Raw genomic sequence first — 23,985 nt, 5'->3', positions numbered from 1 at the left:
TTTATCTGTTATTTTAATCATTTCGTCAACAAATATCTAGTGATACTTATTCATACAGAGTACTGTATTATATAATGCCACCCAAGTATGAAATATAGAACTATTACAAATGCAGTTTTTTCCCTTCAATAGGCATTCTCAACAGGTCTATCACTGCTAAAAAAGTTATTATTCCTTTGTCCCTGCAGCCCTAGTTGAAAAATTTGATGTTATCTTCAAAACTGAAAAATGAATAAAACGGGGAAAAAAAGGGATAAGGCTAACTTATATTAAAGTTATCCATTTAAAATTTTAATTTTTTTCCCTATAAAATGGTTTTAATATTTAGGGGCACCTGGGTGGCTCAGCTGGTTAAGCATCTGAGTCTTGGTTTTGGCCCAGGTGGTTCATGAGTACAAGCTCCGGGTTGGACTTAACGCTGTCAATGCAGAGCCTGCTTGTGATTCTCTCTCTCTCCTTCTCTCTCTGCCCCTCCCACACTGGCACAGTCTCACTCTCTCTCAAAATAAATAAACTTTAAAAATTAAGTAAAATGGTTTCAATATTTAATCATGTTTCAACTAGAACAGTCTAATATTCTAAGATGCCTGCAGTATTACATCCTCCATACTTTATCAATGCAGGAATTTCAGTGTTCCTAATTTAAATGAAAAAACAAAAAACAAAAAAAAAAACAGGTTCTCTAAGCTAGAGGCTAGGTAAGTATAAATACTTGATATTTGCTGCCACCTTGTGACTGAGGATAAAATATCCTTCATCATCTTTGACTAAGATGAAAAGTGGCTTTTCCCCACAAAGTCAATGTGAAAGGTTATAGGACTAAATGCCCAAAGTATTAAAATATTCTCCTAATTTACAAAGTTATAGTATGGCCTTCAATGCAGACATAAAACACTATAGTTACCTATACATGTCTCTACATTAAGCCCTCTGAACTTCTAAAACACTCCATTTATCCAATATCTAATTACTAAAAGGACTGTTACAAAGAACGTACTAAATGAAAAAGGAAATCACGTCTTGGGTTGGTTATCCACTTTTTATTCTACAAACACATACAACTCAGAGTCCTGGGACTGAGAGATCAGGTAGGCTCTTTATTTGATCATTAATAGAGAAGAAAGTAAAGGAATCTTTTTCCATTTTCATTTAGTATCTGACAAATGGGCTGGATGGAGGGATAATTCTATTATTCAGGGACATTCTCTAATTATTACTTCAATATGGTTTATATTTCCCCCCTTTTATTTTCTCTCTTCTAATATTTTGCCAATGAGCCTGGAGAACCTAAAAGAAGAAACTTGAATCTTTCCATAGATTGTAACCATAAAGAAGAATCTGAAAGAGAGTAACAGGATTTGCTTTTTTTAAAAAAAGATTAGGAATCACAATATCTACAGACTTAATAATATCTTTACTTCAAATAATCAAAAGTTGGATCAAATGTGGTTAACAAATGAACTGAGGAGAAATTGTTCAAAAGTGATTTTTTAAATCTCTGATGTTTTTAGGGGCGCCTGGGTGGCGCAGTCGGTTAAGCGTCCGACTTCAGCCAGGTCACGATCTCGCGGTCCGTGAGTTCGAGCCCCGCGTCAGGCTCTGGGCTGATGGCTCGGAGCCTGGAGCCTGTTTCCGATTCTGTGTCTCCCTCTCTCTCTGCCCCTCCCCGTTCATGATCTGTCTCTCTCTCTGTCCCAAAAATAAATAAAAAACGTTGAAAAAAAAATTAAAAAAAAAAATAAATAAATCTCTGATGTTTTTATTAATATAGAACATGTTATATTTAGGACTGACTTTCTGGAAGCAATTTCTTGAGTTTACAAAAGTCCCCAATATATAAATAAGTTGTACACTAGTATATATTTTCCACTAAACTCTACTATATTAGTTTATACATTTATTCAACAATTATTAAAAACCAAATATTCTACAGTGTGAGGCAATATGTCAAGTCCAGTGAGCTAAGTATAAGGCATGCTACCTATCCATAAAGAACTTACTAAATAATGAAAGAGCCTGTAGGTTAGTGGCCAAAAAAACTAAATGTTAGATACATTCATATAACAGCTATGAGAATAAGCCTGTTTAACTAGAACAACTTCTATTTATTTACAAGAAAAACAGTAGGAAGAAATCATATTACAGATACGAAGCATGATACATTCAATGATTACAAAACACTATCCTAATCCATCATCTCTTTTTTTTTTTATTTTTTAATGTTTATTTATTTTTGAGAGAGACAGAGACAGAGCACGAGCAGGGGAGGAGCAGAGAGAGAGGGAGACACAGAATCTGAAACAGGCTCCAGGCTCTGAGCTGTCAGCACAGAGCCTGATGAGGGGCTCGAACTTACAAACCGTGAGATCATTACCTGAGCTGAAGCCGGACGCTCAACCGACTGAGCCACCCAGGCGCCCTCCATCATTATCTCTTTCTTACTAACAATACTCCTTATATGTTTGCTAGGATGACGGCATAAATATTTTGAGTTCAAGTCCATTCCTTGGATTCCATCATTATCTCTTTCTTACTAACAATATTCCTTATGTCTTTGCTGGGATTATGGTATAAATATATTGAGTTCAAGTCCATTCCTTGGATTCTTATTTGCCTACCACTGGATCAGGTTTCATAGAACAGTTAAATGATTGTGGCTATTAAGAAAGGTCCTGTGGGGCACCTGGGTGGCTCGATTAAGCATCTGACTCTTGATTTTGGCTCAGGTCACAATCTCACGATTTGTGAGATCGAGCCCTGCTTTGGGCACGGCATTAACAGAGTGGAGCCTGCTTGGGATTCTCTCTTTCCCTCTCTCTTTGCCATTCCCCTGTTCACACACACACACACTCTCTCTCTCAAAATAAATGAATAAACAAAAAAGAAAAAAAGAAAAGAAATACCATATAGAGCTAGATTGTATAATGCTACAAATCAGATAAGTCAGTCCGTGGAAAGAAAACTACCATCTGATTTCACTCATCTGTGGAGTTTAAGGAAGAAAACAGATAAACACAGGGGAAGGAAAGGAAAAGAAAAGGAGAGAGAGGGAAGCAAACCATGCAAGACTCTTGACTATGAGAGCAACTGGGGTTGATGAAGGGAGGTGGACTGGATGGATGGTGGGTATTTAGGAGGGCACTTATGGTGAGCACTAAGTGTTGTATGTGGGTGATGGGTCACTAAATTCTACATCTGAAACCAATTTTGCTATATATGTTAACTAACTAGAATTTAAATAAAAATTTGAAATAAAAAAATATCCTAGTTCATGAGGAGCTAACTGTATAGCTTTAAGAATACTGAGATCTTGGGGCGCCTGGGTGGCGCAGTCGGTTAAGCATCCGACTTCAGCCAGGTCACGATCTCGCGGTCCGTGAGTTCGAGCCCCGCGTCAGGCTCTGGGCTGATGGCTCGGAGCCTGGAGCCTGTTTCCGATTCTGTGTTTCCCTCTCTCTCTGCCCCTCCCCCATTCATGCTCTGTCTCTCTCTGTCCCAAAAATAAATTAAAAACGTTGAAAAAAAAATTAAAAAAAAAAAAAAAAAAAAAAAAGAATACTGAGATCTTGGATCGCTGATTAGACTGTGACTGAGTCTTATGTGTCAAATTTTTAAGTGTATTCAGTATTTATTTAATAATATTTAAGAGTAACTGATTCAGAGTAGGCACTCAATACATGAATCAATTCAGCCAAAAAGATTACTGGATTGACTGTGTGACCTCCAGTACTTAATACATAGGCTCTCTACTTTCTACTGAAGACAGTTCTATGAAGAGAGCCAAGACGAATGCTTCTGAGCATTTTTGAAACTCATGGTTCATTAATGTAATGTTAAAGACGCAAATATAATTACTTGAAATCTTATGTGGTTTTATTCATCTTTAGCATGATATGGTTTTACAAATAGCTACAGCTCAGAATCAAATAAGCATGCATACCACATTACAGTACCTTTCAATTTAATTGCCAAATCGATATAGGATTGCAGAAATGCCATGGATACTGCCTGCCCTACATTGAAACAAAAAATTCAACAGATATTGCAACATGCATATCTCCATCCATATCTATATATTAACAAACATATAGATTGATGGGGTTTCCCAAAATTGTTATTTCTTAATAAGAAATTCTAATATATAGTCCTCAGTATTATGCAAACATTCAAGAAGATTCCAAATGCAACTAATTTTCTGCACTCATACTGCAAGGAATATAGTTGAAGGGCTATTATTTGAAGATAAAAGCAATATGTTTCCTTTAGATCCATAAGAACTGTTAAAATATTAAAATCATTAGCTGGAATCACAATAATTTATCTAAGTTAGTAAATTGTTCAATATGTGCAGTCTACCTGGGAACTATGAAAGCTATTACATAGCTGTTACAACAGGCAATATATAGAACGCAAAAATAAGATCCGCCAACTTTAAATGTTCTAATATGTAATATCGTCCCCTCTAAAGGTTCATACTCACAACCAGCGTAGAAAAGCACTATGCTATCAGAAGCCACTACTGTCGCATTAAATGTCTCTTCTGTTAGTTCCACTGTGAGTTCCAAAGGTAACTGTGTCTTCCTATGTCTGTAAACAGTTTCTGCCACTTCATCATCTTGAATATCTAAAATGTTCAAAAAGAAATTAATGTATATATAAATGCATAAATTACATAAATTCCACTATAGGACAAGCACTGTGATGGACACTAGGGGAAAATAGTAAACAAAACAGATATAGTCCCTGACCACATGGAGTTTCCATTTACCGAAAAGTCAGACAATAAACTGATCACTGACTAAACATATAGTTATAAATTGTGTCAGTTTAAGGAAGGAAAATAGTACAATGAGAGATTGTAATAGGGAGATTTAGATTTGGAGATCCAAAGCCTTCCAGCTAGAGAATTTAAAAAAATGTCTTAGGCATAAAGAATATTTTCAAAGCCTCTACGACATAAAAGAACTTAGCATATACTAGGTATTGAAGGAAGGCAAATTTGACCAAAACAAGATGGGATGAAAGAATAAATGGTATGAGAAAACTCTAGGGTAGGCAGTAGCTACATCATAAGAAGCCATACGAGCCAAGAATTTTAGATTTTATTCTAAGTGCATCAAGTTATGTGGATTTTGAATATGTAAAAACCTTTCATTAACTTAGACCAACCAACCAACCAACCAACCAACCAGTGGACTCATTCATTTATCCATCCATCCACCATCTGTGTATGGGGTAAACACACACACACACACACACACACACACACACACACACTCTTTAAATTTGTAAATATTCTGTTGGAGGTTTGTATAGATTATATAGTAACACTGAAGGGACACCTAAATTGATGAGAGAAACAAAGTTTCCTAGAAGCGTTGACACTAGCTGAATATTAAAAGAAAATGAAACTTAGGTAGGCAGTGAAGGAAGGCAGAGGAGGCATACAGAGGAAAGAGAACAGCATGTGCAAAGGCACAGTGGCATGAAGGGCATGCAACTAGAAATGCAAACCCTGACTGGCTACCTGATGATATTAAAGATTACTGTTAATTTTTTAGATGTAATAATAGCATTAATCATGCTCATTTTAAAAGGAGAATCTTTGTATTTCTGAAATACACAGGGAAATATTTTGGAGCGAAACTATATATTTGGGATTTGCAACAAAATAATAAGGGGTGGGCCAAGAGTGACTGGAACAGGATAGCCATGAGTTGATGGTAGTTGGGTGGAGCCAGGTAATGGATATCAGGAGATTTGTTCTATTCTCCTGTCTACTTTACGGTAAGTTCATAATTCTCTATAATAACACATTACAAAGACAGGAAGGGAGGGGGATAATATAATAAAAATTGGAAGTATTATTTTCATATGATTTCAAATGCTATAAAATAAAATACTAGATCTGGACGATAGTACATCTCAGCAAGTTTCAGCTGTGTGACTAATCAGTCACGTTACTCTCTGGGCCTCAGTGTTCAAATATAATAGCTGTACTACACTAACTTAAATATAATAGTTATATGTTCAAATATAATAGCTGTACTATACTAACTTAAAGGAATTTTAAAATACCACATTTCATGACACTAACAAGTTATGACTCTAATACTAAAATTAATAAAGGCCTATTTTCTTTTTTACTGTATTTTTTCCTTCTTATTCACATACTTTCATTTTCCTTCCAGTCCTTTCTTATTTCCCAATCTACTCTTGTTCTTCTCTTCTTCCAACACTTTCTTTTCCTCTTTCCTATTCTCTCAATAAGCTACCCTCACTTGTAAATTGACCCATTGTTTGGCTCTACCTTTCACCAATTCATCAATATATACACACTTTCTTTTAAGCCATACGTGTTTAATCCTTTTTCCATATCATCCTTTTACAGAATTCAGTCCATTTCATTCTGATTCATTCTGTGCCCATTTCCTTTGAAGGCCATTTTTCTTTGTGTTGTGTACTTATGTGGCAACAAACCCTTTCCTAATCCTCATATACAAATGGGAATAAAACAAGGTTGGGGGGACTATGTAGATGGACATGACTATGTACACTATTACGGGCCAATATGGATTATAGATGTAGAAAGTTAAGACACACATACACGCACAAAAAACCCTACAACAAAACAAGACTCAAACGGCAAAGGTGTCAAAGGAACTAGGCTGAGGAGAGAAAGCAGGCAGAGAGTCAAAAGAAAGAGAAGGCCACACCACACGGCAAACTAAGGCCAGACAGTCAGGAAGCAATATAGGGGAAGCAATAAGGAAAGCTTGAAACAAGCAACTCCCACTGAGGACAGGAATCTCATTAAGCTGACACAGGGGCGATTCCCTTGACTGGAGGGTGGACTATATGAACCATGATAGGAATAAAGCTGGGAGCAAGAGACCAGAACACAGGTTCCGTGTAATGACAATGCTATGGAGAACTCTGGCTTAAAGCACAAGCAGTTCCAACCTCTGCATATTAGAAAAAAACTAGAACATAGCTCAATCCAAGAAACTGGTCACTGGTAACTGTTAAGGCTCAGAGCCCTTATTAAATTTATAATATAGATTTTGATCAAAATAATGAATGGACTTCATGAAAAGAATATGTAAATTGCTCCCTTCTTAGAGCTCATACTCATATTATGTAAAACATTCAAGTATATACTAAATGAATACAAAAATGAACAAGACATAATCCCTACTTTAGAGATATTATAGACTAGTGGATAAGAGAGAAATGTAAGTGAGCAATTACAGAATAGCATTAATCTTATGAAAGAAGTATCAGTAATAATAACGATCATAAATAATTTCAAGCCAGAATGCTTAAGTTCTAGACCAGGCTCCATCATGTGCCATTTGTGAGACCTTGGGTAGATCGCTTAACTCTGCTACAAAATGAAGGAGACATCAGCTGAATGAATGACAGTCGAAGCAAATAATGTTTAGGGGAATAACCCTGAAACTACAAAATACTTCAAAAATATAAGCAATAAGAATAAAAAGAAATATAACATGTTAAAAGAAATTTTAAAATGTTATTGAAATTTACTTCCAAATTGTCAACAATCAGATTTATTTACAAGTACAACAATATTTATTCAGATTTCATTTTCTAATAGAAAAAATAAAAATAAAATACAATTTTGCGGCTCCTGGGTAATTTTTAAGCATGAAGTAGACCAGCAGAGCGGGAAGAACTGATTTTGAAGATAAAGGCACCGATGTGAAAAGCTAGAAGCCTGGCATGCAATAATGAAAGGTATCACACTAAACAAAATACAGCATCCTTACGTTTTCCACCAAATAAACTTGACAAAATGTAATGTGAAATGGATTTCATTAGGTTTTTTTCATAGGCTTGAATGTCAAAATATTCTAGGAGAAAGTTAATTCATTGAAATGTCACTGACCTTATGGGTACTGAGCAGGAATGAGGGGAAGTGGGGGAAGGAGCATCACAAAACATATTACCCATATCTGGACTTTGCAGGTCCTCATCTTCATCTTCTTGCATTTCTTCAATGTGTGTATTACCTTCCACACGGGATATTATTAATTCAGTATCATGTAACACCAAAAATTCCACTGGCGCTCCCTAGAAATACATGAATTTTTAAAAACATGACTAAAATATAAGAAAGCATTTTAATAAAAATGTTTTACTTGTTTGATATTAAAATGAAACTAAATCTTTGAACTTCAGTTTTAAAATTAAATACAAGGGGCACCTGGGTGGCTCAGTCAGTTAAGCATCCGACTTCAGCTCAGGTCATGATCATGCGGTCCGTGAGTTTGAGCTTCGTGTCGGGCTCTGTGCTCACAGCTCAGATCCTGGAGCCTGCTTTGGATTCTGTGTCTCCCTCTCTCTCTGCCCCTCCCCCACTCACACTCTGTCTCTCAAAAATGAATAAATGTTAAAAAAATTTTTTAAATAATATTAAATACAACAAAAAAGGAAATTCCACAATCCCTATAGAAAGTATCCAAAGCATACTTTATATAAAGATAGTGTGCACTACTGAAAAAAAAAAAATGGGAAAACAGAAATGAAAGCCTCATTTGCTTCTTGTCACAACTGCATTATTCAACTGAAGTCTGAAACATTTCACACATAATGGTATGTCCCACCTCAATATAAAAGGGATATGTGCAATTTTATTGCAAACAGGACCAATCAAAATTATTCTGATACTCCACAGAAATATTCAAAATAATATCTCATCCTAAAACAATTCCAGTAAAATATTCAATTGCCTGTTTAGCTAAAAAATGTAAAACTAATATCTGCCCCCAGATACTTTAAGAATATTTTAAGACTAGACTATCTAGTCCATTGAGATTAGTCCATTACAATTTCTTTCACTAATACCCAATGATCACATTTTAAAACCATGAAATTTTAGGCCACTAGATTACTTCAGTAAATAATCCCTGATTATAACCATACATTTGAATAAAGCTATAAAAATAACTCTACGTGTATGTGTTCTTTGATAGCACATATCTTCATCTTCTTAATATTACATTCAAAGCAAGCAATTTTTCACTTCTACAGAAATATAACGGAGTTAAAAGTTTAAGCAACAAAAGTCAAACTAAATTTGTTTGAAATACACATAGATATTGTTGTAGGATATTTTTGTATTCAAATGCAACATTCACATCGCTTCTCGGCCTTTTGGCTAAGATCAAGTGTAGTATCTGTTCTTATCAAATGCAACATTCACACAGGAAAGAACACAAACTTTAAGTATATAGTTTGACCAATTTTTACGAAGTTGATACACTTCTATAATCTCCATGCAGTTGAAGATATAGAACATTATTACCAGCACAGAGGCCACCCTCTTGCCTCTCCCTGTTATTACCCTCCCCCAAAGGTAATCACTAGTCTTTCATCACCATGTACAATTTTGCCAGTTTTTCAATTTGTTTAGTGGAACTATATACAGTTTGTACTTTTTTGTGACGACTTGTTTTGCTCAACACTATTTGTGAGGTGTACATTTAAAAGCAGTTTATTGTGGGGCGCCTGGGTGGCTCAGTCGGTTAAGCGTCCGACTTCGGCTCAGGTCATGATCTCGCGGTCCGTGAGTTCAAGCCCTGTGTCAGGCTCTGTGCTGACTGCTCAGAGCCTGGAGCCTGTTTCTGATTCTGTGTCTCCCTCTCTCTCTGACCCTCCCCCATTCATGCTCTCTCTCTGTCTCAAAAATAAATAAACGTTAAAAAAAAAAAAATTAAAAAAAATTAAAAAAATAAAAGCAGTATTGTTTTTCAATGATGTAACCATTACATGAATATAATAGTATATATGTATGTATGTATGTATCTAATGCATGCGTTTATCCATTATATTGCTCATGGGCTTGTGTTATTTACAGCTTGGGACTATTATAAATACTAACTGCTATGAACATTACTGTAGCTGTCTTTTGGTGCACATGTATACGCATTTGTACTTAGGAATGGAATTGCTGGTTCGCATGCTATATGTAGCTGCAGCTCTAGGAAGCACTGCCAGATACTTTTCCAATTTTCGTTGTACCAATTTTCACTCCTACCAGTAGTATACAAAAGTTCTTGTAACTCTACCTTCCTAAGAATCACTTGGTATTGTTACTTTTAAAATGTTTAGCCCATTCTGGTGGGTGAGTATTGGTATCTCTTGTTGTTTTATTTGCATTTCTACCTACAGTTTATTTGCTAATTGGATAGGGGAAATGCATCTTAGGATGGAGAGAATGAATCGTCTCCACCTTAATTCAGTATTCAAATGTGGTATCATTAAGTGAGAAAACCAGACCTCATCCACTTTAAGATAAAATACAAATAAACCAACATCTTGTCCAAAATGCTTAATGAAGCTAGGCAATCTAAGTTCCTGTTTTTAGACAATATAAGGGAACAGAGGAACAAGGTAGATAACAGCAAAAGGAAACGGACAAATCCAGAATGAGGAAAAACTGGCCCCATTTATCTAAAATGTTAGTTGTTGAATCTAGGTAGTAGGTATTTGATCGTTCACTCTATTGTCCTACCTCTTGGTTTGATTTTATAAAAAATGCCAAAGAAAGGAATGAAAAAACTTAGATTTTAAGATTTTAAATTTTAAAAATTTAGATACTAAGAAAGATTCTAGGCATTAATACTATCCTCATAAAACTATGCTAATACACAAAGAACTCTTCTCAAAGCTTCTGAACATGTGTCCTCTCAGCCTAGAACATTCTCTCCCCATATATCCACAGGCATATTCCTTTGCTTTATGGTTACTAATCAGTGAGGTCTTCCAAGTCTACTCTCTCACCTTACCTTGACTTTTTTTTCCATTGTCCTTAACACCATCTGACATTCTACCTGTATTGGTTTTGTATTTGCCTCCTGCCACTAGTATATTAGCTCCATGAGGGCAAAAATTTGCTTTTGTTCACTGTTATATCCTCAGAGCCTAGGACTGTGCATGAAACAAAGCAGGTATACAATAAATACTTATGGAATGATTGAATGGATGAATAGTGTTTATTGAGCACTTACGAATGTATTGGCCCTGTGCCAATTTAGCACTTTATATATATTTTTTAATATACTGACCCAACTACTCTTTAAATATTGTTATGAACCTTACTTTACAATGAAAAAAAAAAAAAAAGAGAGAGAGAGACACACACATAGAAATCAAGTAATTTGCCCAGAGTTACAAAGCAGGATTTGAACTAGGCAGTAAGATTCTAGAGCATAAACTCTTAATACTATATTGCTAATCACTGCCATAGGGAAAAAAAAAAATTGGAAGAACTAATGCAATACTAACAGATATGTTTTATACCTTACTATATATTACAAGGCTTGTAGTGTAGTAATATGAATATACAATACTATCTCTGCAACCACTTCTATACTTTAAGGACCCTCAAAACCTTTACCTGGAAAGAGAGAAAGAAAGAATAATTATACAATCCCAGGATGAATATTACTGTCCTGAGAAGGTTAAAAAAAAAAAAATTGCACTGAACTCAATAAAGAGACTCATAGAAAAGACTATTCTATCCTTTACAGAAAACATCTTTGCAGAGATAGCTATCTTATAACCTATCTTACCTCATACTATACAAAATTTTTTATTTTAACAATTTAAGAAATCAAAACTGGGAAACGAGCAGGAGCTTTAACTTTTCCATAAAACCTACCTCCAAATAATAAATATTACAATTTCTCATTTAAGGATCTTGATCGACTAGGAAAAAAATAGCTTCAGAAAGTATTCTTTCCACGACCTGGCTAAAAAGCAGAGCATACTAGCCACATACTACACACATTTGAACAATACTACAGTTTTTAAAATATTTTCATATTTTGTCTTATAAATTCCTAATAAGTTAGATGGGAAGGTTTTATGAATATTTCACAAATGAGAAAATTGAGCTTGGAGAAGTTAATTCATTTTTCTGGTCTCAGAACGAGAAGGAACACAACTCAAGTCTTCTGACTCAACCTAGTATTCATGCCATAGACTTAGGCAAGAGAATTTACGTTTAATCTGTCTGGCAGTTCATAAACATATCAATCAATCTTTAGCATATTTATATGATATTTTGAAATGTTCAGAATTAAAGAGTTCTTAAGAAAAATTTAAGAAAAATATAAGAAAAAAGGGACAATAGCAGAAATTTACAAAGGAAATACAAATGGGAAATAAGCCTTTAAAAATGTTCAAACTCACTAGTAATCAAAGGCATGCAAATTAAAACAAGAGCTTTGTCTATAGAGAAGATTTTTTTTAAGATGGTAATGCTCAGTAGGGGCAAAGATTTATGAGGAACGAGAAATTCTAAACCCTGCTGGTTTCTGGAGGGCAATTTGACAATGTATTCTATAAACATCCTTAAAAATTCCCATTTCCTTTGCCAAATTTCACCTCCAAAAATTTAGCCAAAGGAAACAATCAGTGATGTTCAAGACAATGTAAAAAGGCAGGCATCATAGCACAATAGCAAGTAATTAAATATGATTTTATGTGAAAAGTAGGTTATAGAGCATGACCCTAATTTTCTTAAAAATATATATATATTTTTTTAAGAAAATGAGGATATATATATATATATATATATATATATATATGTATATATACCTAGTATATATACCTAGGATATATAGATATGGAAATAGACTAACAAATGAGGGAAAATAAGTAACACCAAAACGTTAACAGCAATAATCTTTGAATAGTGGCAATTTACAGAATTTCTTCTATAATAAGCATATACTTCTGACCACATGTATTAACTTTCTTTTAATAAACAAACATTGTAGACCAATATATAAAATGACTAACCTCTTCTGCTCTTCTGAAGACCACATTAGCATGTTGAGGAATGTCCACTTCCAAAGAGTCCCTTTTTCAAAATGGAAATAAATGTTTTATATTGCTAATCTGAAGAATCACAGTCATCAGGATGTCAATATGAAAGAGAACTATATGTTCTTATACTGAACACAATTTATGAAAAAAGATTACAATTTAGTGACTCTCAGAAAGTGCAGACATAAAGACAGACCAGATTTGCTAGTCTCCATCTTGATCTAGAACTTAGCAAAGTTTAAAGGTCTAAATTTTAATCAAGCTACTAATTAATGCACAGAATTTAGCTCAGCGACTGGCTCTAACTATATGACAATTTACTAGAGATTTGAGTTTATTGACAAGTGAATATACTGCCATATTTAAAAAACAGAAAACCAGTGTTTTGCTAAATACAGTGACTATACAATGTTTAAGATACCTTAACAAGAGTAGAACTCCTGCTTTCCCCAGAAGACGCCAAGCAACCCATTCTGCAGTTCTTCTGTCAGCTTCATGTGTCGCTTGCTGACTAACAATAAAAACCAGTGGTAATCCTAGTTGCAGATGAACGGTTGAAACCTGTTGAGGGTCTTCAGCAACTTCAGTCTTCATTTAAAAAGAGAACAAAATGTCTTCACTGTGAGGAAATACGGTTCCAACATTTGGATGTAAACTCTAATTCTTATTAATAAAGTCATGAGTAAGAAAACCAAGTCTGTGAAATAAATCCAACATTAACAGAAATCATCTCAGCATTTCCTGAGGTTAAGCTTCCCAATGTACCTATATAGTTCAAGCATTATAAAACTAACATATTTACAAAGAGTTAAACGTGAAATTACAATGACAAGGAATAAGCATATTATAAAGAAATAAACAAACAAAAAACAATAAATAAAACAGTGTGGTACTGATAAATGAAGAGATATTTCAAATGAAATAGAATAACTAAGGAATAAGTCCTTTCACATAAGAATTAAACATGTAATAAATGACACAGAACCATGAGGAACATCTGAGTTTGGACAGCAGCTTGAACATATACATCTAATTTTACTCCCTCAAGAAATCCCAGGAAAACTACAGCAGGGAGATTTTTTTAAAAGAGATAAACATACATATGTGAAGAAAGGAAAAGAGAAAAGGCAAAAAATTTTTGGAAGCTAAAGAACAGAATAATAATGGACTTAGAGTCTAACAAAGCAAACCCATAAGCCATGAGAGAAAGCTAAGAAACAATTCAATTTTAACTGCAGAATCCTACAATTGCTCAAGATCGGTCAGTGCCTGGTATCTCTGGTACTGGGAGAGAAACACTGGAGGGGGAAGTGGCAAAAAGGCTAAAAAATAAGGAGGAATGGGTAAAAGCTTTGGAGAGAAGTTAGATCCAGAGATTCCTCTCCCTGACTCTAAGAGCTTAGGCAACTGTCCCTCCCTCACACCAGAAGAAATCTGGGGGGGACTTCAGGAAAGCTGAAAAGTGTGAATACCACGCCAGAAGAGAGGGGAGTAAGTAACCAAATGCTGAGGCACTCCTAGCTCCCTACCCACTCAGTTCCCAGAATATAGTGGCCAGACTTCTGTCCTCCCAGCAGAAGACTCGAAGATCCTTTTCCAAGAATTGTGAATAACCCCAAGAAAAAATCTGAGTATACTGACATTAGGGTTCATCAAAAAGAAACACCCTATGGAGCTCAGAGTTAACGAGTCTCATCTACATTCTCAGAACTTCCAATCAGCTTTTTAGTTTCATATTCTAACTCACAAACAGATATCCAAGAAGTAACAAACATCTGAGGAAAGCCTCTAACATAAAAGAGACCAGAACAAACAGAAAAATACAGAACATGGAAAAAATACAGACTATTCAGGAGGAACGTTCAGAAAACTACTTCTCATAAGCTCAAGGTGATGGGAAGATATTTCATCCATAAAGAAATAAAAAATAAAGTTTAATAAATCTGCCAGAAAGTAGAGCAAAAAATGAAAAATGGGAGAGAAAATGTAATAAAGGTGAAGGACTGGTTCAAGAGGTCCAATGTCCAACTAAGAGTCCCAGAAAGAGAGAAGGAAGAAAATAAAAGGGGAGAAATCATCACTGAAATAAATACAAAAGTTTCCTATGACTGAAGGAACATAAACTGCCAGACTGAAAGAGCCCACTGAGTAACCAAAGAGTGGATAAAAGCACATACACAGGAAGATGTATTCTTGCAAGGTTTGCAATTATTGAGGATTTTTTTAATCCTAAAAGTTTCTAAAGAGAAACTTTTTTCTCTTTAGAGAAACAGTATTTACCGATGGTAGGCGGAATCCTAAAATGGTCCCCAAGATTCCCAGCATACAAATCTTGTATAATCCCAATTCCTAGGATAGCCATTCCCTTAATTAGGTTACATTATAGAAGACTGTCATAGCACAATGCAGCCAGAGCCCTGCTGGCTCTGAAGGAGGAAGCAATTTTTTGAGAAGACCATGTGGCGAGGACCTGAGAATAGCCTATAGGAGCTGAGAGCAACACCAGCCAACAAGCAGCAGGAAAGTGGAGACATCTTACAACCACATGCAACTGAATTATACCAAAGCTCGAATGGGTAGAACAGCATGAAGGAATAGAAAGACCTGTTTTCTTCTTTGTGTATTTGGAGAACAATAAGTAATTTAGCATTATAAAGTGAAAAGGAGGAACAAGCAATAAGGATGGAGATCTAGCAAGGGCCCAAATTATTAAAAACCATTATATCCTCCAAAGAAAGTAGGGCTTTCTTCTGTAAGTAAACTGAAATCATTTAGAAACTGTAAGATGGGTGCCTGTGTTGGTCAGCCAGTTAAGCGTCCAACTCTTGATTTTGGGGCCTAGGTCATGATCTCGCAGTCGTGAGATCGAGCCCCACTTCAGGCTCTGTGTTGAGCATGGATCCTGCTTAAGAGTCTCTCTCTCCCTCTGCCCCCTCACCTGCTCACACATGCATGTGCACACACACACTCTCTCTCAAAAAAAAAAAAAATATTATAAAAAAATAAACTTGTAAGAAATATTGTAACATGTGTTTAAAAATATTACTCTGACAGCAATAGTGAGTATAAACTCAACATGAGTTAAAAAGAAAAAAAAAAGGGAAGACTAGAGACTAGATCAGTTACTATTACTAAAATAGGACATGAGAGTTGGTGAAAACTTCAACTAAGGCATTAGCTGTTAGAATGAATTCAAAAGATATCTAGGTTGTAAAATTATAGAGGTGGGGTGATGCAGAAAATGAGAATGATTTCCCAGGTTTCTGTTACTAATGACTAGACAGTAAATTAACAAAGATAATGGAGAAAGAACAGATGGTGGAGAAGGACAACACATTGATGTTGGACATACTGAGCTTAAGGAGAGATACAGCTAATTAGTAGTTAGATATACAAGAGATACAGTGTAATTAGTAGTTAGATATATGGGTCAGAAAGTCCAAAGAAAAATTTGACCTGAAAGTTCTGATTATCAAATCAGTGTAGTTAATGCTATAAAAACAGATAAGATCACTTGGAGGGTATATTCTGAGCATCTATCACTGTGTATATAGAAAAGTATTCTAAAACCTAATGGCTTCAAATCACAAGAATCACTTATTTTGTTCATATATTTGCAAGCTCATCTCTGCTCCATATGGCATTAGCAGGGCGCCTGGACTGGATGCTGGAGGTTGGCTTTAAAGATGGATCATTCATTGGCTAGCAAGCTGATGCTGACTATAGGAGCTCAGCCATCGCTGTGCACTAGGGGCCTCAATTCCTTTTCACTAGAATTTCTCCTCAGATTTAATCTTACAGCATGGTACCTGGGTTTCAAGAATGAGCAACCAAAAAGAACAAAGGAGAAGCACAAGGCATTTTGTGACATATAGCCTCAGGAGTTACACATCATCACTTCAGCCCCATTCCACTGGTGAAGGCAGTCACAGAGGCCCAACCAATGTCAAGGAGAAGGGCACAGACTCCACTGGATAGGCACAGTGATAAGGTTAGCTTATGGATAAGGAGATGCTTATGGAATGGGAGATATTGTTATTTCCATCTTTGGAATATACAATCAAAGTCCGATGGGATAGGGCTTTGGAGGTCTTGGAGAGAGGAACCAGTGTATTCTGCAAGTAGGAGAGATGTGAATTGTTATGGTCAGTAGTCTACCCTCTCTGGCTGTAACAATTCACACCTCCCCCCACCCATATGCAAAACACACTTATCTCAAAGATTCTCAGGCTTCATCCCATCAGACTTTTGAGGATCAATGCAAAGTCTAAGATCTCATCCTCTACATTCAGGTCCAGGTGTTGATGAAGTTCCTCTAGTGTGGTCCCAAGGATAGAGGACCTTCAGAACTGTTCTCAATCTGAAGACCTATGAACTAAAGAGATAAATTATTTGTCCCTAATACAAACTCAACAATGACTGAGCAGGCACAGGATGAGGGCTATATACACTCTGTTTCAAAGGAGAGAAAAAGGAGGCACACAGTAGTCATTAGGACACAGGGTTCTTTAGTCCATCCAGGTACATGTTGCCAGTTAATTGATTATGGCTGAGTCCTACTCCCTAAGGGTTGTTCTCTGAGGCTTTTAATGATAAACTCTGGGCCCTCTGTCCCCCAGCTCATCCTTTCTTTTTTTTTTTTTCAATATATGAAATTTATTGTCAAATTGGTTTCCATACAACACCCAGTGTTCATCCCAAAAGGTGCTCTCCTTAATACCCATCACCCACCCTCCCCGCTCTCCCACCCCCCATCAACCCTCAGTTTGTTCTCAGTTTTTAAGAGTCTCTTATGCTTTGGCTCTCTCCCACTCTAGCCTCTTTTTTTTTTTTTCCTTCCCCTCCCCCATGGGTTTCTGTTAAGTTTCTCAGGATCCACAAAAGAGTGAAACCATATGGTATCTGTCTTTCTCTGTATGGCTTATTTCACTTAGCATAACACTTTCCAGTTCCATCCACGTTGCTACAAAGGGCCATATTTCATTCTTTCTCATTGCAACGTAGCACTCCATTGTGTATATAAACCACAATTTCTTTATCCATTCATCAGTTGATGGACATTTAGGCTCTTTCCATAATTTGGCTATTGTTGAGAGTGTTTCTATAAACATTGGGGTACAAGTGCCCCTATGCATCAGTACTCCTGTATCCCTTGGGTAAATTCCTAGCGGTGCTACTGCTGGGTCATAGGGTAGGTCTATTTTTAATTTTTTGAGGAACCTCCGCACTGTTTTCCAGAATGCCCAGCTCATCCTTTCTAGTTTACAAAAAAAAGGTGCTGTGTTTGCAGCTGAGTAGATTTCTCAGCCTGTTCCTGCTGATAGAAATTTGGGGATCCAAAGAACTCTTCATTTTGTGCTGTTTCTGTGCTGTGCTGTGTCCCTTTCTGTATAAGCTGGTGTAATTCTTTTAAAAACTTGTAGTTTCATGGGGCACCTGGGTGGCTCAGTTGGTTAAGCGGCCGACTTCGGCTCAGGTCATGATCTCGCAGTCCGTGAGTTCGAGCCCCGCGTCGGGCTCTGTGCTGACAGCTCAGAGCCTGGAGCCTGTTTCAGATTCTGTGTCTCCCTCTCTCTGACCCTCCCCCGTTCATGCTCTGTCTCTCTCTGTCTCAAAAATGAATAAACGTTAAAAAAAAAATTTTTTTTAACTTGTAGTTTCTTAATCATAAAAGCTATAATCCATTCCATTAGACAAAAGACAAAATCAAAAAAGTCCTTGATAGATAGAAAAAGTAACAGATTATTACCATAAAAATTGCAATTAGTAATTTTATATATCCATAAAAAATACTATGTACTTTATGTAAAATATTATAGTAATATATATTTTAGAAAACAGTATAATATATATTTTACATAAAATACATAAATGTTTTATAGTTGATATTTTTATAAAATATTTTATATTTTTATAATATATATAGTATATTATGTAAAATATATATTTTTACATAAAATACATAAAATATTTTATATTTTTTATAAAATATTTTATGTATTTTATGTAAAAATATATAAATTGTTAAAAGAGAACATACAAAAGTAACAAAACACTCCTGTATTGGGGGGATTACCAATATTTTTCTAAAATTCATATGTTACTATTAAATTACTTAGAAATTAATTTTCAAAAAAAGGATATAAAGGCAAAATGGATTGTAAGAGATGCTATGAACTACTATACACCTATACCTTGGATAAACTAGAAGATGTGGATAAATTCCCAGACACATACAACTGAATATGTAGAAATAGAAAATCTGAACAGACATATAACAAGGAGATTGAATCAGTAATCAAAAACCTCCCAACAAAGAAAAGCCCAGGCCCAGATGGCTTCACTGAAGAATTCTATCAAACATTAAAGAAGAATTAATGCAAATCCTTCACAAACTCTTCCCAAAAAGAGAACACTTCCAAACTCACTGTAGGAGGCCAACTACTTTGATACCAAAGCCAGGCAAGATACTGCAAGGAAACTGCAAGAAAATATCCCTGACGAATACTGATGCAAATATCCTCAACAAAGTACTTGTAAACTGAATTCAACAGCACATTAAAAAAAACTAAACCCATTAGCCAGTAGAATTTATCCCTGGGATGAAGGGTGGTTCAAAATCAATCCATGTAATACACTACATTAGGAGGACAAAGGACAAAAATCACAAGATCATCTCAACTGATGAAGAAAAAGTATTTGATCAAATTTAACAGTCTTTCATAACAAAAACATTCAACAAACTAAGAAGAGAAGATTACCTCAACATAATAAATGTTATATATGAAAAGCCCACAGCTAAAATCATACTCAACAGTGACAAACTAAGAGCTTTTCCTCTAAGATCAGGAACAAGGCAATGATGCCCACTCTTGCCACTTCTGTTTAACATAGTAATTAGTTAACAGAATAAGGAGGCAAATCAATCAATCAATAAATAAATAGCATACAATTAAAAAAGAAAAAGCAAAATTACCTCTGTAGACAGATGACATGATCTTCTATGCAGAAAACCCTAAAGATTCCACAAAAAGTACTGTCCAAACTAATGAATGAATTCAACAAAGTTGCAGGATATAAAATTAACACTGAGAAATCAGTTGTGTTTCTATGCACTAACAAGGAGCTATCCAAAAAGGAAACTAAGAAAATAATCCCATTTATAATAGCATCAAAAAGAATAAAATACTTAGGAATAAGTTTAACCAAGAAAGCAAAAGACTTATACACTGAAAACTATAAAACATTGCTAGAAGAAATTAAAGAAGATGCAAATAAACGTAAAGACATCCCAATCATGTTCGTGGGCTAGATTTAATATTGTTAAAATGTCCATACTACCCAAAGTCATCTACAAATTCAATGCAATCCTTATCAAAATCCCAGTGGCATTTTTACAGAAACAGAAAAAAAAATCCTAAAATTCATGTGGAATCTCAAGGGACACCAAATAGCCAAAAAAATCTTAAGAAAAAATAAAGCTGGAGGCCTCACAACTCCTGATTTCAAAACATACTGCATTTAAACACAGACCAATAGAACAGAATAGAGAGCCCAGAAATAAGCTCTTGCATACATGGTCAAATGATCTTTGACAAGGGAACCAAGGCTATACAGTGGGTAAAAGAAAGTCTCTTCAACAAATGGTGCTGGGAAAACTAGATATCCACATGCAAAAGAATTAAGAAATTTTCATCTTATACCCATACAAAAATAACTCAAGATGAACTAGCAACCTAAATGAAACTATAAAACTCCTAGAAGAAAATGTAGGGGAAAGCCTTATGACACTAGAACACAAATGATTTCTTGGAAATGACATGCAACAAAAGCAAAAATAGACAAATAGAACTACATGCAAACACGTCTGCACTGTGGGAGGAAATAATCAAAAAGGGAGAAAATACTGCAAGCCATTATCAGATAAGTGGTTAATATCCAGAATAAAGAACTACAACTTAACAACAACAACAACAAAATAACAACTTAAAAAAGGGCAAAGGACTGGAATAGACATTTCTCCAAAGAAGATATACAAATGACCAACAGGCATATGAAAAACTTAACTGATCATCGGGGATATGCAAAGTAAAACCACAGTGAGATTATCAAAACCATTAGAATGGCTAATATTAAAACAACAATAACACAAAATAACAAGAATTGGCAAGGATGCGGAGAGATTAAAAACTCTTGCACACAGTTGGTAGGCATGTAAAATGATGCAGCCACTATATAGAAAAGTATAAAGTTTGCTCAAAAAATTAAAACCGGAACTACCATATGATCCAGCAAGTTCATTTCTGGTATATATCCAAAAGAATTAAAAGCAAGATCTCAAAAGAGAGATTTGCAAACCCATCTTCACTGCAGCATTATTCACAATGGCCAAGATGTGGAAGCAACCTACTCATCAATGATAAATCAATAAATAAAATGTTATACATAACACCTCAAGAAGGGAGGTGGGTGTGGGGATGGGTTAAATAGGTGATGGGGATTAAGGAGTATACTTGTTGTGATAAACACCAAGTGATGTATGGAAGTGTTGAATCACTATATTGTACACCTGAAACTAATATTACATTGTATGTTAACTAACTAGAATGTAAATAAAAAGTTTTTTTTAAGAATGCCAATATTCACAACATAGAAAAAAAGAAGGTAATCCTGACAAATACTACAACATGGATGAACCTTGAGGACATTATGCTAAGTGAAATAAGCCAATTACAAAAAGACAAATACTACATGATTCCACTTATATGAGGTCTCTAAAGTAATCCAATCAATAGAAACAGAAAGCAGAATGATTGCCAAGGCTGGAGAGATGGGGAAATGGGGAGCTGCTTCTCAATGGGTACAGAGTTTCATTCATTCAAGATGAAAAAGTTCTAGAGATCTGTTGTACAACAATATGCATAGACTCAACAATACTGTTTTATACACTTATAAGAGGGTAAATTTATGTTATGTATTTTTTGCCACAATAAAAAAAAGGAAATGAGGCAATAATGAAAGGAGCCAACACCCTGCTATATATAATGCTGCACACTGCCACATGAGTCTTCAAGGAATAAGAGAAGCTAAATGAACAAACCATAATAGCATCCTTCTAATTACCTACAGAAAAGAGTAGGTTTAACTTAATTCAAGTGTCTTGAATCTGAGACAGAGAGCTTTCTCAGATGCACAAACAAAAAATTAACATTTTCAGATAAATTATACTACATTTTTATCTGTTTTTAAACATTTTATCAGATATTTGGACTTGAAGAGTCTCCTTGGTATCCAGATAAAAGCTTTATTTCTATATACCAGAATAAATTGAATCCAATATAGAGAAATCCATCAGCATCTAAAATGTTTTTGGTATTAGCCAACAGGACAATAACCAAATCATCTTCCTATCTATCTTCAACATTGGGAACCTTAAGAAGGCACCTAGGTAACTCCATACCTGCCAGAATGTCTCTTAATCAATTCAAGATTGAAACCCACTTAAAAATTCTATGTTCAAGATTTATTTTCAGTTTGTGAGGATTAAAATGACATGCCCACAACCTGATTATAAGACATAGTTGTGTTATATATCTACAATTAAGTATACAAGCACTCTATCTTCTTAATACACACACACACACTCCCAATCTTCACCTATTTTCACATGCTTAGAAGTGAAATAATAATGTCAATCATTGCAATGATCAAGCACACAAAAAGTCTGCAAAAAAGTCCAAATCCCAGTTTACAGTTTTATTAATGTTTACAGATAATGTAAACACATGAATTATCTCATATTCTGGACCCACAAGCCTAGGCTAGTTTACAAGACACCTTACTAATCATACAAAACCTAACTATGATTGAACCCCAAAAGCCTGTATATAGATTAATGTGGAAGACAATAAAGGAGGAATGGTTAAGAGAAATGTGAGAGGGGAGGATGAGTATCAGTGGGGTTGTGAGAAAATAAGAACAAAGTAAGAAACACTACCAAAGTAACCTACTACTAAGTCTTATTGTTAAGAACTTGTAAGAAGTAATTAAATTTAGGTACTAACTTCAAGGACCTCTCTATTGCCACCCCCATCCCCTGTTCTAGCTTACTATACCATCAAAAGGCATAAACCAGGTACATCAAATCTTGTTCTAAGAGGTGTTTTCTGTCAGTGTTTGGCCTTTGTTTTTTAACCTCCAGTGTTTTCTCCAAGAACAAAAACAACCTCAAATACTGATGTAGCCAAATGTTTAAAATACCAAGATGGAAAAGTGACCAAACTAGCTCAGAACCCTTTATCATCTTCCCATTCCTGCAAGGGTAAGCTTTAGCCATCCCACCAAGAGTTTCAGGGAACCTTACATCAAGGCTTGTCTCCCTTTTCTGTACTTTGCATTCATTTGCTCTGTTCTGATGGGGACAAATCCACTAATCTGTGCTTTTGGACTGCCAAGGCTTTCTAGGCTGACACCAAGGTTTAGATTCTCAGCCTAGCTCTCCAACATAGCACTGATTTTCAGTTCTGTCTTTCAGATCTTTCTTGGCTCCATGCTACTGGCCATTCCTACCTATCCCTGTGTTTAGCCAGGCTTCTGGAACCTCTGCCTGAATCCTACATCTCAGTTACCTAGTTATCTAAGGGAAGTAAGATGCTGAGGCAATAAGACACTGAGGCATCATTTTGTGAGAGGGTTGAAACAAACTGCAATTTAGCTTACTTATTTTTTTAACTAGTACCTATTTTTTATTTACTATGAAAAATGGTACATGTACACCAAAGTAGAATGAATACTAAATAATGAGGAATATAATGACCTCCACACAGTACCCATTACACAGTTCCAACAGTTGTACGCTTGTTTTTTTTGTTTTGGTTTTTTTTTAAATATATATAATTTATTGTCAAGTTAGCTAACATACAGTATATACAGTGTACTCTTAGCTTCAGGGGTATATTCCTGTGATTCATCACTTACATACAACACCCAGTGCTCATCCCAACAAGTGCCCTCCTCAATGTCCATCACCCATTTGCCCCCTTCCTCCCACCCCCACCAACCCTCAGGTCGTTCTCTGTATTTAAGAGTCTCTTATGGTTTGCCTCCCTCTCTGTAACTATTTTTTTT

At 35.4% G+C, this 23,985-nt stretch overlaps 1 protein-coding gene and 1 pseudogene across 4 annotated transcripts in view; one reads left to right on the top strand and one right to left on the bottom strand.

Moving 5' to 3' along the window:
• Nucleotides 1-23,985, bottom strand: part of TXNDC16 (thioredoxin domain containing 16) — a 138,070-nt gene that overhangs the window by 51,911 nt on the left and 62,174 nt on the right. For 3 of the 4 annotated variants that reach the window (XR_007453432.1, XM_049611561.1, XM_049611560.1), the window contains exons 10-14: nt 13,280-13,446; nt 12,832-12,892; nt 7,971-8,094; nt 4,481-4,624; nt 3,954-4,013 (exon numbers count right to left, since the gene is read on the bottom strand). Coding sequence is in view for 3 of the 4 variants with exons in the window: in XM_049611561.1 (XP_049467518.1) it covers nt 3,954-4,013; nt 4,481-4,624; nt 7,971-8,094; nt 12,832-12,892; nt 13,280-13,446 (556 nt within the window). In the remaining variant the exon portion in view is untranslated. The remainder of the gene's footprint in view (nt 1-3,953; nt 4,014-4,480; nt 4,625-7,970; nt 8,095-12,831; nt 12,893-13,279; nt 13,447-23,985) is intronic. The other variant, XM_049611562.1, reaches the window with a different exon arrangement.
• LOC125910630 (uncharacterized) lies at nt 9,162-9,326 on the top strand (annotated as a pseudogene).

The sequence above is a fragment of the Panthera uncia genome, assembly GCF_023721935.1.
Source record: "Panthera uncia isolate 11264 chromosome B3 unlocalized genomic scaffold, Puncia_PCG_1.0 HiC_scaffold_1, whole genome shotgun sequence".
NCBI lineage: Eukaryota > Metazoa > Chordata > Mammalia > Carnivora > Felidae > Panthera > Panthera uncia.
Note: the sequence above shows the minus strand (reverse complement) of the source record. Positions and strands in the feature narration are given on the sequence as shown.